This window comes from Arvicanthis niloticus, chromosome X, assembly GCF_011762505.2.
Source record: "Arvicanthis niloticus isolate mArvNil1 chromosome X, mArvNil1.pat.X, whole genome shotgun sequence".
Lineage (NCBI taxonomy): Eukaryota > Metazoa > Chordata > Mammalia > Rodentia > Muridae > Arvicanthis > Arvicanthis niloticus.
The window spans coordinates 77029372-77042360 of NC_047679.1; the positions used below are offsets into that span (position 1 = coordinate 77029372).

Genomic DNA, 12989 nt, shown 5'->3' on the forward strand with positions numbered 1-12989 from the left:
ATGTTATTGATAGCTTTCCTATTGTTGGCTGCTTTTGCTAGTGTTGGTATCAAGTTAGCAAATACTAAGTTAGCAAATAATCCGCCCTCTTTATTTTAAACTAGTTGAGAAATAATTATTTTGTACAGTTTAATTAATTGAAACAATTCCTCATTGAATCCATATGGCCCTTGCTTTTTCTTTATTTGTATTTTTTGATTTGTGAATTAATGTCTTTTATTTATCAATATGTGCAGATTTTTCCATTTCTTTTTAAGTCTATTTTTTTCCTTTGGGTAGAGATTAGTTTTTCATTCTAGATTATCTGATTTGGGGAGATATATTATATATGATGGAATGCACAGGTCTCTAGTATATTGACATACTTTCCTTTCAGACCTAGTTTATATATTTTCAATTAAAAAGGTTGATTTTAAAATTATGATTATTTGAGTTGTCCATGAATGCTTAACAATTTTACTGATCAACCACTAACCTTTTGTATTTTTCTTTTTAGAATCTTGTAAAATATCTTCCTGAGCAGAACGTACTCCGAGAACTAGCACAGCTTAAGAATGAATATGATGATCTCTGTGAGCCTGAGCAGTTTGGTGTTGTGGTATGTATTGATTCTAAAGTCCTTTGAGTACACTTCTCATGAGCAAAAGAAATATATCAGTTGATGTCTTTCACTTTATAACTTTATAATTAAATATAATATTGACTCAGAAAAAATCTTTACCTATATCATTAAAAAGTAACTAGGTTACTTTTGACATTTATAAAATATGCCAAAACATCATGGGATAGTCTCTTTAACAGTGCTGATATTTAATGATATTAATGTATGAAAACTAGTATACTGTATTCTACTGCCTAATTTTCTTCTCCTCAGATCTGAAGATTAGAATTCAGCTCCCTGAAAACTAAATAAAAAATAATATCTACATAAATAAAACAGAATAGAAACTGTTTTTAGTATATATATTATGTAAGAAAAATGATAAGCATTCTCAAATGTTCTTGAGTGTCATTAATAAATTGAGAGCTTGCTATGTGTTATTTCTGTCAGGACAAATAACTTATAAAGATACCTCAGGTAGTTTAATCATTTTCCTTATCCCCATCATATAAAGTGCTAAAAAATAATGACTATTTATATAAGATGTAGTCATGTGTCTTAAAATACCACAAACCTGTTATTCAAATAATTAGCCAGAAAGATTGTATAAAGGGCATCAAAGTTCTATTTTTTCCAGAGCTGGGAGTTGAACCCATGGCCTTGTGCTTGCCAGATGGGCACTCTACCATTCAGCTAAATTTCCAACCAGTAAAAGATTTTTTATTATTATTATTCAGGTGTTCAGGTCAGATGTATTTGCTATATGAGTGAGCAATTCCTTTATACTTTCTTGTTTATTCTGGCTTCCCTATTGCTTTCCATTTGTAAACAAAGAGATTTTTTTAATTACTCTTGGATCTGTTTTTAAAATAGTATCTAGGAAGCTTCATCCAAAGTTTTTCATAATGTTTCAAAATAATTACCTTAGAATTAATCTGATTTCCAACTTTGCAGTTTTAATCTCTTGCTCATATATCCTTCAATTAGATGGGACTGAGTATGTTCTTTTTAGCAAACACAGTAAATGTTTTTTTCATATTTAAAGTTCTTTTATTCTAGGGCATGCTTTTGCCTACCTTGAGGTAGAAAGATTTGTCAAATCTTTGGAAAGGAAATCAGGCAAACATATTTGGGATCAAATAGAACATATAATGGACCTAGGGAGCATATTTCTCTTATTTTTAAATCAGATCTATTAGTCAACTGAATTGGCTCTGTATTATTTATTAACTAGTCGCACTTTACCAGAGTGCTAAATAATAAAATTTGTAGCCCCAAGTCCACACTTGAAACCTAAGCAGCTCAAATCCATCTTATAATTGAAGCAGGGCTATACACTATCTGAGATTTCAGCTGCATCCTGATGGTTATGAGTTTTACAGTAGGTACGCTACACAGTTTCTCAGAAACCATTTTTTCCCTCAGTGCAGTTTATCTAAGAAGATGTATTAGTTTGTCAAGCAAGTCCTTCAGGAGGAATATCCTTGGTACCTCACTGAGGAAATGAAATTGGGGTAGGGGAGCATAAAAAGCAATAACCTTCAGAACTAAAGGCAAAAGTAGAAAATGGAAGAGATTTCTCGTTTATGCACATTATCATAAATATTTAAATCTGTGTGTACATGAATTGCCCTAGTCTCCCTCTTTACTTTCACTGTATCTTGCTGTATATCTGATGTCGTGGGGTCAGAGAGAAACTAGGTTATTCCTAGGCAGTTCGCACAAAGTAAATTGCCAGAGAATATCAATTGAGACTTACCAAATAAATTTTAGGCACATTCTTCTTAATTATATAATAACAGCCACAATAATTAATTAATAGTAATTACTAATTACCTTAGTATTTTAAATTTATGTGAGTCTGTAAAGTAAGTAGTAAATATTGTTGAATTATAAGGAATATTTCATACAAAAATGTGAGAGAGAGACTTTAAAAGGACAGAAAAGTAAAACATGCACTAAAATATTATCAAACTAAATTAACTCTGTGAGAGTATACTATCATCCTATTTAGCCCTTTGCCTAATATGAAGAGAGAATTGGAAAACAGAGTCTTTCTCACTAATAAGAGAATCCCCAACTTGATAAAGCCCCTGGTCTGAGCTTTCTTCACCTATTATAGTGCATAGTATATTCTTATTAACTTATAACTTATGAACTCTTAGGTAACCAAGTCTGTACCTACTCAGTGTCATTCTTAGATTAATGCTGTTGTTGTTGCTCAGGGAATGAGCCCAGATTTCCCAGATGCTGGCCTCCTCAGTGACTTTCTCTGCTCTTCCCTTTGCTGGGGTTATAGATACATCTCTCTGTGTCTTTTCATGGGTTTTGCGGACTGAACTAAGGTCCTTGTGTTCATATAGCAAACATTTAACCCACTGAGACATAATCCTGGCCATCACCACAGTATTAACTGATCTTAACCTCTCAGGCTCATTTTGTTCTCACACCTGCCAACCTCTCTTGGCTGTAGGTGTTAACCTTTGGTGTGGACTGAGCTCACTGTACGCAGACATATTGAATTTCATTTGTTATGGGTGTGAACTTATTTTTTCTTCTCAGAATCATTTCATGTGCTATCATCTCTGATTCCCAGTCCTTACCAACAGATTTAAACTCATTCTTGAAATCTTAGCTTAAATTTGCCTTTCGCAGTAATTATGCCATGTGCCCAACTAGCAAAGGTAGGTTTATCTTTCTAAACTCCCAGAGCTTCCTTTTAAAATTTTTTGGTCCATGAAGGCTTGATATCCCAGCATAGGATAATGTGAGAGAGATGCGGTGGGGGTGGGTAGGTAGGTGTGTGATGAGGTAGGTAGCACCCTCATAGAGGCAGGAGGAGGGGGAATGAGATAGAGGTTTGCAGAGGGGAAACCTGGAAGGGGGATAATACTTGAAGTGTAAATAAATAAAATAACCAATAAAACATTTCTTTGTAGAAAGTAATAATTTAATAAGTTATTTTTGAGGTTATTAGTTAAATATGTTCTCTTAGATTATAAGTTCTATAAGTTGATGAACTATATTGATATCTCTCATGATTTGTACCTACCAAATTAGTGCTGAATATGTTTGACAAATCCAAATTCCAGTGGGCTGTTTCCTCTCCTGTGTTACTTCCAGTTTATATGTCACTTCCTAACGTTGACAGATTTAAACATTTTATGGAATTTTTCTTGTCTTGCTTTTTTACACAGTAAGAATCTCACTCTTGCTTTTATTTCAGTACCTCTTGCCCAGTGCACTATAGAACTTCCATTAATATATAACTCCCTAGATAAAAGTGGCGTCTCATCAGCTCTGGGAAGATGGGTGCCATACATGAGATTACTTCTTAGATATTGAATAAAATACTACTACCAATAAGGAACTGTGAAATACACAAAACTGGTAGCTATGTTTGCAGGGATAAAAATAAAGCTTATCTGAGTTAGGCCCTGTGTTGTGAGCTTCTCAACCTTTTGTTTTTCTAAACTGTCACAATCTTGGGCTTGCATATAATCACTTGTAATCAACTGGGAGGGGAAAAACAGAGGAAGGGATTAAGCAGAAACAAACAATGCCAAGCAGGAGTGCTTCCCTCTTTGGAGGCAGACCTCCCAGCAAGAGGGACATGCTACTTCCTACACCTTCTGTGATCAATAATCTTCATCTTTAAAGGAATGGATTGACTGCATTGCTTCCCACTGACTTGTCCTTCAACCTACCTCCTACGGAATTGAATTTGGTACATCCATTGTAATTATGTGCTGTACCTTTACTGGAAGAAAAGTACAGATCTTTGAAAGCTCTGACAGTCAGAACCCCCAGCTGGAGCTTTTAGATGCTGTGTTTGCAGCTCAGCTGTTCTCAAACCTCAGAGCTATGGAAATTCCCACTTGTCTTGCACTGGAGATGGAGACCCATACTGTGTATATCTATTAAACTAGCATGTCTTCTGAGGAAAGAAGGCAATAATTAGTTCTCTTAGTAATCTGTATTTTTGTATTTCTGACTTCAAAATTACCCATATTTTTCAATTACAAACATTCTCAAGCTATAATCTAGGGGGGAAAAAGATGTTTTGGTAGCCTCGTAGTTATAAATCATTAATGAACAGACATGTTGTATTGCAGACAGAACAATATATGAAGGCAAAAGGAGAGTTAGAACTACACCTATAAGCTCTTTTTGCTCTAATTGTTTTAAAGACTCAAAAAAGAGCTTATAGACACTGTTAAAGCTTAACCAGGTGAAAAGGAGACTGGTAAAAAGCTTCCCCCCTTTTTATAATATCAAAAGCAAGTATGTTAGAACACAGATTGTAGGTTTTGTTAATATTACATCACTTTCTGGGTTTGCATATTTGTTAGGTAAAAAAATCTCATTTTTCTTCATCTTGCTTGAAATCAGTGTGTTCAGTGTTTTAGCGAGTAACATTCCACTGTTTCTGGTTTCATTTGTCTGCACATATGAATGCCAGATCTCACTTGTAGATGTGGGTAATTTTATCTGAGGAAAGGACAACTTACTAATTTTTGATTAAGTAAAAGAAAATTCACCACGAGTCAATCTCAAATCCTTTATATTACTGATCATTTCATTAACTCCTCATACTAATCCATTCTTATGATATGATTGTTTATTGCGGTCATCTTTTATAATCAAACAAGGTAAAATCAAACCACTTGAAAATTTAATATTCACGGTTGTTCAGTGCTTGTCAATCAATTTTGTAAATGATTATTTTTCATTACACTTTAAAATATTAAAATTTCACCCTCTTGTTTATTTCTGTATGTGTCTAATTTCCTAATAGAATAGCACAGCTTCACTGTAGTTTTAATAGTCATTTGTGGCCTCACATAGGTGTTTTGACAAGAATATTTTGAAATTCTTATTCAACTTCTCAGTGTGATTCCTCTGAGTTTACAGTGTCTTTGGGGGCAGACATTGTTATTGTGTTCTGTTCCATACTAAAGGCGGGTAGATGTTTCTCAGCGCATAATTTCCACATATCCCTATCTGGAGGGAAATATCCTCTATCAGCACATCATTATTTTTCTGATATAGAGTCAGTTTTCAACACTCTGTTTTTTAAAGCTTCAATTCACAGATTAACCATGGCCCACATCTCTCATGACAGCTAACGTGCAAACACTTCCCATTTTGTACCTATACCAGGAATTTTTGTATTGATTATTTTCTCTAGGTACTGGATTTTAGTGCACAGAGTAAAGCAATGAATAAAAGAGTTCCTGCCCTTGAAGAAATTATTGTGTGTTAGAAAATAAGAAAATTATTCATTTAAAAGGGAATCCCAAATGTATCTGCTTCATCTCTGTATTTCCAGACAGAATTTTGTCAGTCATTGCCTCTGAATTTTACTGTGAGCCTAACAGAAATCCATCCATTAATGTTTCTGAATTCCTCCTGTTTAATATAGTAAAATAAGAATAAACCTTTTGTAAATTCAATGTATAATGCCTCTTAATAATGACTATCTCTTGATATGCATGTAATAACTGTAACAAATTCTGTCATTTTTAATGACTAAAGTTTCAGTTTTATTAAGATATGATTGACATTAGTTAAAGGTGAAGTGAATAACCCTAAAGGTTGCATGCCCTTCTCCTCATTCATGCATTATTTTTAGCACTGCTGCTTCTTATCTTTTTTTGTGCATTCTTGTGGTATTTTGCTATTAGATCTATATTCACCAGCTTTATAGTTATGACTTCATAACTATATACAATTCAAATTATATAAATGAAACTGTGCCTAACTCTTTGGGGAAATAACCTACTTGTAGTCCTCTCACTAAAGCTGACAATGCACTTTTTTTTAAATATAGTGCACATAAGCTGAAGAAATGAGAGTCACTTGATGTGATTTCATAGACAAGTAACTTGCAACACAAATAAATCCCCTACATAATACAACACCATGGTCAGCATCCCACATCACTTCAAGGAATGAATTATAAAATAAAGGATGCCAGTCAACTAAAATGCTGCGAGGGGCCTCAACAACAAAGGAAACATACATTTCAGCAGAGTCTCTGCTTTATTTACTTATATCACTTAGGAACACTCAAGCGACTTTATGAGACAGGAACCTTTTAATAGTTGTATATGTGGCTGGGGATGTAGCTCAGTGCTCCTTATTATTTATAAGCACGACTATCTATGTTACTCCTTTAAAGAGCCAAACCCTCTGAAGGCAGATCAGCTTCTGTAAATCAATACATAATGGTCTGCCTATTAAAGTTCACACTTAAGATTGAAACAATCTCTGTTGATGTGTTCTAGAGATAGTAATTGATAGGATAATGATATCCCCACATGATGTCACTTTCTCTACAGTCTCCTGATTTTCTTTAAGTAAAGAAGGAATTACATTATGTATATTGTAGATGGAAAAAATGGAGCATCATATTTTCAGTCTACCCAGTGGATAATGAGCCACAATCTTCATTAACTACCACAGACACACAGTACTTAATTGTGGATCTAAAAGGACTTTAACTCGTGCTTGGTACACACATTAAGACCCTATGTCCTTCTTACTAGGAATTTCTAAAGATTAATAAAGAAGGTAAAGCTAAGAGCAGTAGTTATTTTCTAATGGTATCACTTGACACAGCAGACATGTTACATATAATATCCCATAATGAATGTATTTTACTGTGAAACATTAACTTTGCACTTGGTCACATAACTATAAATTGACAAAACTGGAGTTTGGGTTCACTAATGTAAGACTCAAAAGTCTGCATCTTCCTTTGCAACTAACGTCATGGCCATTGAAAGTATAGATATTTGATTCTTGCTGTGTCTGGAAATTAAAAAAAAAAAAAAAAGAAAAAAAAAGAGAAAGATTTCTCTTAAACCCTAAACTTAAAATACATTATATTGGGTCTGAGTATTATTGTTGGGATTAACTACCTAGTGTCAAATAGCGTTATATAAGATCTTTTAGCCTTCTTTAAACCATCCGTGTTGTGTCTTCTTTGTTTGTATTTATGTGTGTTTTCCTTATAAAATTTCATGTACACAAGGCTGGACATGAACTTGCTTTGTAGCTGAGGGGGACTTTGAACTTCTGTTTTAACCTATCATCCACTGTAATTTTAGGCCACCCCACCATCCTTAGATTTTTATCTTCTATGCATCTTCTTAATGTACTAGTGGTTCTAGTTTGTGTGAATGAATATATTCATATTTTTTAAATCAGCTATCATGTGTTAAACTTTTGGTGTATGTGGTGAGTGAAGAAACTTTTGCTAAATCAAAGGCAGCTAAGGCTGTATTATGTTTTCCAATTTCTTCCTAAGTCAGACTGACTAATGACAGATTACCATCTAATACTAGATATTATACAAATTTAATTCCTTTTTATTTCATGGTTGACATCATAACTGATGTCCTTATTTGGGAAAAATAAACTATCATCCATTCTTAATTTCATTCAAAATACAATCTCTCTTTCCTGGAAAAAATGTCTCTTTTCTGGGATTTGTTATACATTTAAGGAGTGTTAGTATATGTCCACAAATATTTGAATGTCTAATCTAATATTTGCAAGACCCTCTACTAGGTGCTTATCAAGGTACAATATTTGACTCTTTTCTCCATGCTATTACTCATACTTGCCTTCTCAGTGATATTTGTCTTCCAAAGCATCTATTCATATAATTATTAAATTGAATTCTATTTCAAAGTTTTGATAAATACTATTGTAAAGCCATCTTATCCTGTGGTCACAAATGTATCATTTTTATCACCAATGAGGAGATTTAGAGGGTAAAAGGTAGAGGCTTTAGATAAATCAGTTAAGGCATTTAAGTAGTATATAAATAACATAATCAAGTGTAATATATATGTATAGAATATACACAGATACATAGACAGAATGGTAAATATGGTCAGTAAAGGACATGTTAAAATGTGTGCAAATACTATCAGTGTGCGGTATTGTATGAGCAATTGTAATAATTGCAATTTAAGTCTAACATTAGAATCTTAATAAGCGGAAGCTAATAGCGTTTGTTAGTAAAAAAAAATATGCAGTATTGCTTTACAAGAAAATCACCAACCGAACCCACCTGAATGATATAACAAAATTCAGAGTAACAGGTAATGTTTTCTTATGTTCATACTTACAACTAGGATCTTTCATTCTATGTTTTCTACAACTTAGAAAACTAATCACAACAATTTTCTTAAGTTTCCAGATTTAAAAAGTGAAGAACTGAAAAATAGGCAGATTATTTCACCCAGAAAATTATGTTTGACTGATATCATTGCTAAAATGTACCCAATCTGCCTCTGCTGTCTATCTTGTCCTTGATTTTGACTACTTTTGTTTATATCACAGCCAATTCGAAGCACATTCATCTTCTCACAATCCCTGAAACAAAATGAACGATCAAACACTAACCAATACTATACCAACGTCTACTTCAACTTCTAAAGTTTTTTATTTTTTATTTTTCAATCAAGTGGTAGAGAAAGGCAGTAGCAGAAAGCTGAGAACACACATACACACTACACACCCACAATTATAAAGTAGAGATTGAGCAGAAAGTGATAGGAGACTATAAACACATAAAGTCTGCCCTTAGTGATGTAACTTTTTCAGTAAAGCACATTTCATACGCCTGCCCAAACAGTTTTTTCAATGAGGGAACAAGTGTTAAATACCTGAGCCTATGGGGGTGTTTCTCATTCAAAGCATCACACATACATAGTTGCAGTGGAGTGACAACACACTTTTTCTAGGACGGTTTGGAGAATTAAATCATTCTTGCAGAAAAATGTCTGACAGAAAATCCTCAATAAATGTTAACTGCTGTTACTGCTATAACTATTCTTACTAAAATATACTTATTAGCTATACCATTTCTGCCGAAGGCAATATTAAAAACTGAACAAAATCAAATTCATACTCTGAGGTCCTATGTTAAGAATTGAAATATAGAGTCAAGTTGATGAAGTACAAATGTGCCTATGTGTTATTAGCACTTAAACAAGACTGAAAGCTTATTCATATATGGCTAAAGTTCACATTCTTTGTTGAGTTTGGGCCAATGACACCTTGGTGGATTGTTTACTGTAGGATCTGTACAATAGAGCAGAAACATGTTGACTAGATGCTGAAAACCCACCATGAATGTAGAGGGCATTATCCATTAGACTAGGGTTCAAGACTGAATAAAATAAGAAATGGGGAAAATACAGATGAGCATCAGCATTCTTTTCTCCCTACTTTCTGTCTGTAAATATAATGTGACCAACCACCTACTATTCCCACTCCCACACCTTCCCTATTATGATGAACTATACCCTCAACCTTTCTCCAAGGTAGCCATTTCTCTCTTAAGCTGCTTTTGGTCCACTATTTAGTCACAAAAACAAGAAAGTAGTTTATATAGTACGCAGTTCCATAAATGTATATACTAATACACAATATCCAGAGCACTCTAGCAGACCAGTTTCGCATAAACTGAAAGAAGAAATCGTGTCAGAGAATGGAGACAAATTGTGACATAATAATAGATATAGGAACTTGCTTTTCTACACATATAAACACAGAGTCACTTGTACATGTTGGAGACAGACTTTAATGTGATTAGCTTCCAGTCTTCTTTAATTTCTATGGACTATGTGAACACTTTCTTGTGTAACACTCCTGTAAATATAAAAACATATCTGTCCAATCTGTAAACCAGTTCTCATATAACTGCTCTCTATTTTTCTTTAGGTCTCTTTCCTGTGTGTTTTCTTTTATATATATGTAAACACAGTGAAACACTAGTGTATTTATTTTCTCTATTGAGAAACTTTAATTAAATATTGCAGTTGTTAAGTTTAAAGATTTTATCCTTTTAGGAAACTTCTCTCAACATTAATATCTCTTTGCCTATGTAGAATTGTGTCTGTTTTATTGCCTGCAGCACTTCTCACATGTCTGTGTCATGGTTTTTCCAGATATATGTAAGCATCTTAAAAATAGGTAGTGTGCTTAGTATTTGCCAAGTGAGTACTGAAGAAACATGAAAATAATTTGAGTACTTTAAACAAAATAGTCCAATGTGATGAGAGCTATTTACATACTGTACCAAGGCAATAGTCACCCCATTTACTTTATATATCTTCCCAGAAAGAGTTTGAAACAATAGAATTCATAGAAGTTAATCATTCACATAGAGAGAGGCAATAGAGGTAATAGGCAAGTCATTGTCAAAAGAGAGCCTGAGAAGTGTGTTGCTTCACTACTATGGCCATCATCATAGCTTACCCAGGAATTCAGGTGGAGGTTTCGAAAGTATAATTTCGAAAGTATAAATTTCTCATAAATGTAACAAACTGTCTTGCAGAAGTGATTTAAGGGAGGCAAGGGTTATTTGGCTTATGTTTTCCAATTTAAGTCCATCATGGCAGGGGAAGGCATGGCAGGGCACATCAGTTAATGGTGCTTGGGTGTATGTGGCAAAGGCTGTCCACACCACAGTAGACCAGGAAACAAAGTTTGTGACAGTTTTACCCTCCCAAGTGCTGTACCCAATGAGTCCCTTCCCCCAGCTCAGGCATACTTCTAAGGTACCACAACTTTCTAAAATTATGCCAACATCTAGAGAACATGTACTTGAAACCTAATCACATGGGGGCATAACAGAAGGTACACTAAAAGGTACTCTATATTTTAAGACAGTTCCTCCCTGTTGCAATTGCATGTGGCGCTCCAGGAAGACTGAGATAGAAGGATCAAAAGTTGAAGACCACCTGTGGCTACAAAATGAGGACATGTCTAAAATAAAAGGACGTTTGTTCATGCTTTCAGTGGATTTCATGCTGCTTGGAGATATCTCAGTGCCTAGCCAGTGCTCAGCATTTGTATTTAAGAGGCCAAGCCACAAATGCCAAATTGAGTATAATCAGCATGTTTGATAATTTCTATTCATTGTGTGTGCAGAAAACGCTCCTGGGTGCCCAGTCTCCACCCATCCCTTTCTCTGATTTGATTTGGTAAATTAAAGCTAATTAAATAATTTGAAACTAAAGGAAATTCAAAGCTCAAAATAATTATTATTGGAGTTATACAAAGGGAATTTAAAATGTGCATCAGTACTCTAACAAAAATATAATTAAAACACAAGTTGAACTGTGTTCAATAAAACCAACAAGAAAAATTTGAATAATGTATTAACACCAACATCTGACATACAGGTGAAAAATCTTTAGGACATATTTAAATATTCACCAAATTTTATGACTATAACTCATAATCTCTAAAATATGAAATGATTCATCCCTGTTAATCCTCGGACTACAACATTGTATTGGCAGATAATTTCTTTGGAAAAATTAGTTATATTTTGGCCATCACGTACACCCTCTATGTATGGTGAGTTGTGCACTTAACTCAATTTGATACATACCAATTTTCCTACTTCATCTCAGGAACAAATTTTGTACATTTGTATGCTATGAATGACCAAAGGCTCTGCAATTAAAATGTAGACGCTGTTCACACTTAGCTGACTTTTATTTAGGATATAATCATGATTCTGTTTCTTGTTTAACAAACCTGACTTCTTTTGATTATTTTAACATTTACCCAAATATTCCTTGGAAAGTTTAAAACAAACAAATGGAGTATATTTTAAGTGTCAGAGAGAACTGGCTGAGTGTATGTGTGTGAACTTGGAATTTTGTGTATGAATTTATCCCCAATAAAGAGATGAAAGAACATTATAAAAACATGTTCTCATAGAGATTCCTTATCTTACAGATGAGCACAGTGAAAATGTTAAGGCCTCGTCTCACGAGCATCCTTTTCAAACTCACGTTTGAAGAACATGTCAACAACATCAAACCAAGCATCATAGCAGTAACTCTTGCATGTGAAGAACTGAAGAAAAGTGAAAGCTTTAACAGACTCTTAGAGTTGATTCTTCTAGTTGGAAACTACATGAACTCGGGCTCAAGGAATGCCCAGTCTCTGGGTTTTAAGATCAACTTTCTGTGTAAGGTAAGACACCATTTTATAGTATTCATTTATAACAGTAAGTTTTGGTATGTGATCTGAAATTACCTAAATGGAAATAATCTGTCAATGCTAAATCACATGTAGTAGGAGTGATGTTGATAGCATATAAACTATATATTGAGTAAAGTAAATATATTTAAATATTTTTGCATCAAAATTCAAAACACTGAAGTCTTTTTTGCTCATGTCTTTATTATTGAATCTTACTACAGATTAGTTAACATATAAAATTTGTCGAGAAAAAATAGATTTATTCTAATATTCTGCTCTCTTTGGGGTTATTTTATGTCTCTAGAATGTATTTTGAAGACCTAAGTTTGATGAGGAAATGAACCAAGAATTTTTCTTCAGATAT

General features: G+C 33.8%; 1 protein-coding gene across 5 annotated transcripts in view; it reads left to right on the forward strand.

Annotated features, from left to right (window-relative positions):
* Diaph2 (diaphanous related formin 2) overlaps window positions 1-12989 on the forward strand; it is a 629631-nt gene that overhangs the window by 287762 nt on the left and 328880 nt on the right. For all 5 annotated transcript variants that reach the window (XM_076918875.1, XM_034485231.2, XM_034485232.2 and 2 more), the window contains 2 exons: window positions 497-598; window positions 12377-12616. In XM_076918875.1, coding sequence (XP_076774990.1) covers window positions 497-598; window positions 12377-12616 — 342 coding nt within the window. The remainder of the gene's footprint in view (window positions 1-496; window positions 599-12376; window positions 12617-12989) is intronic.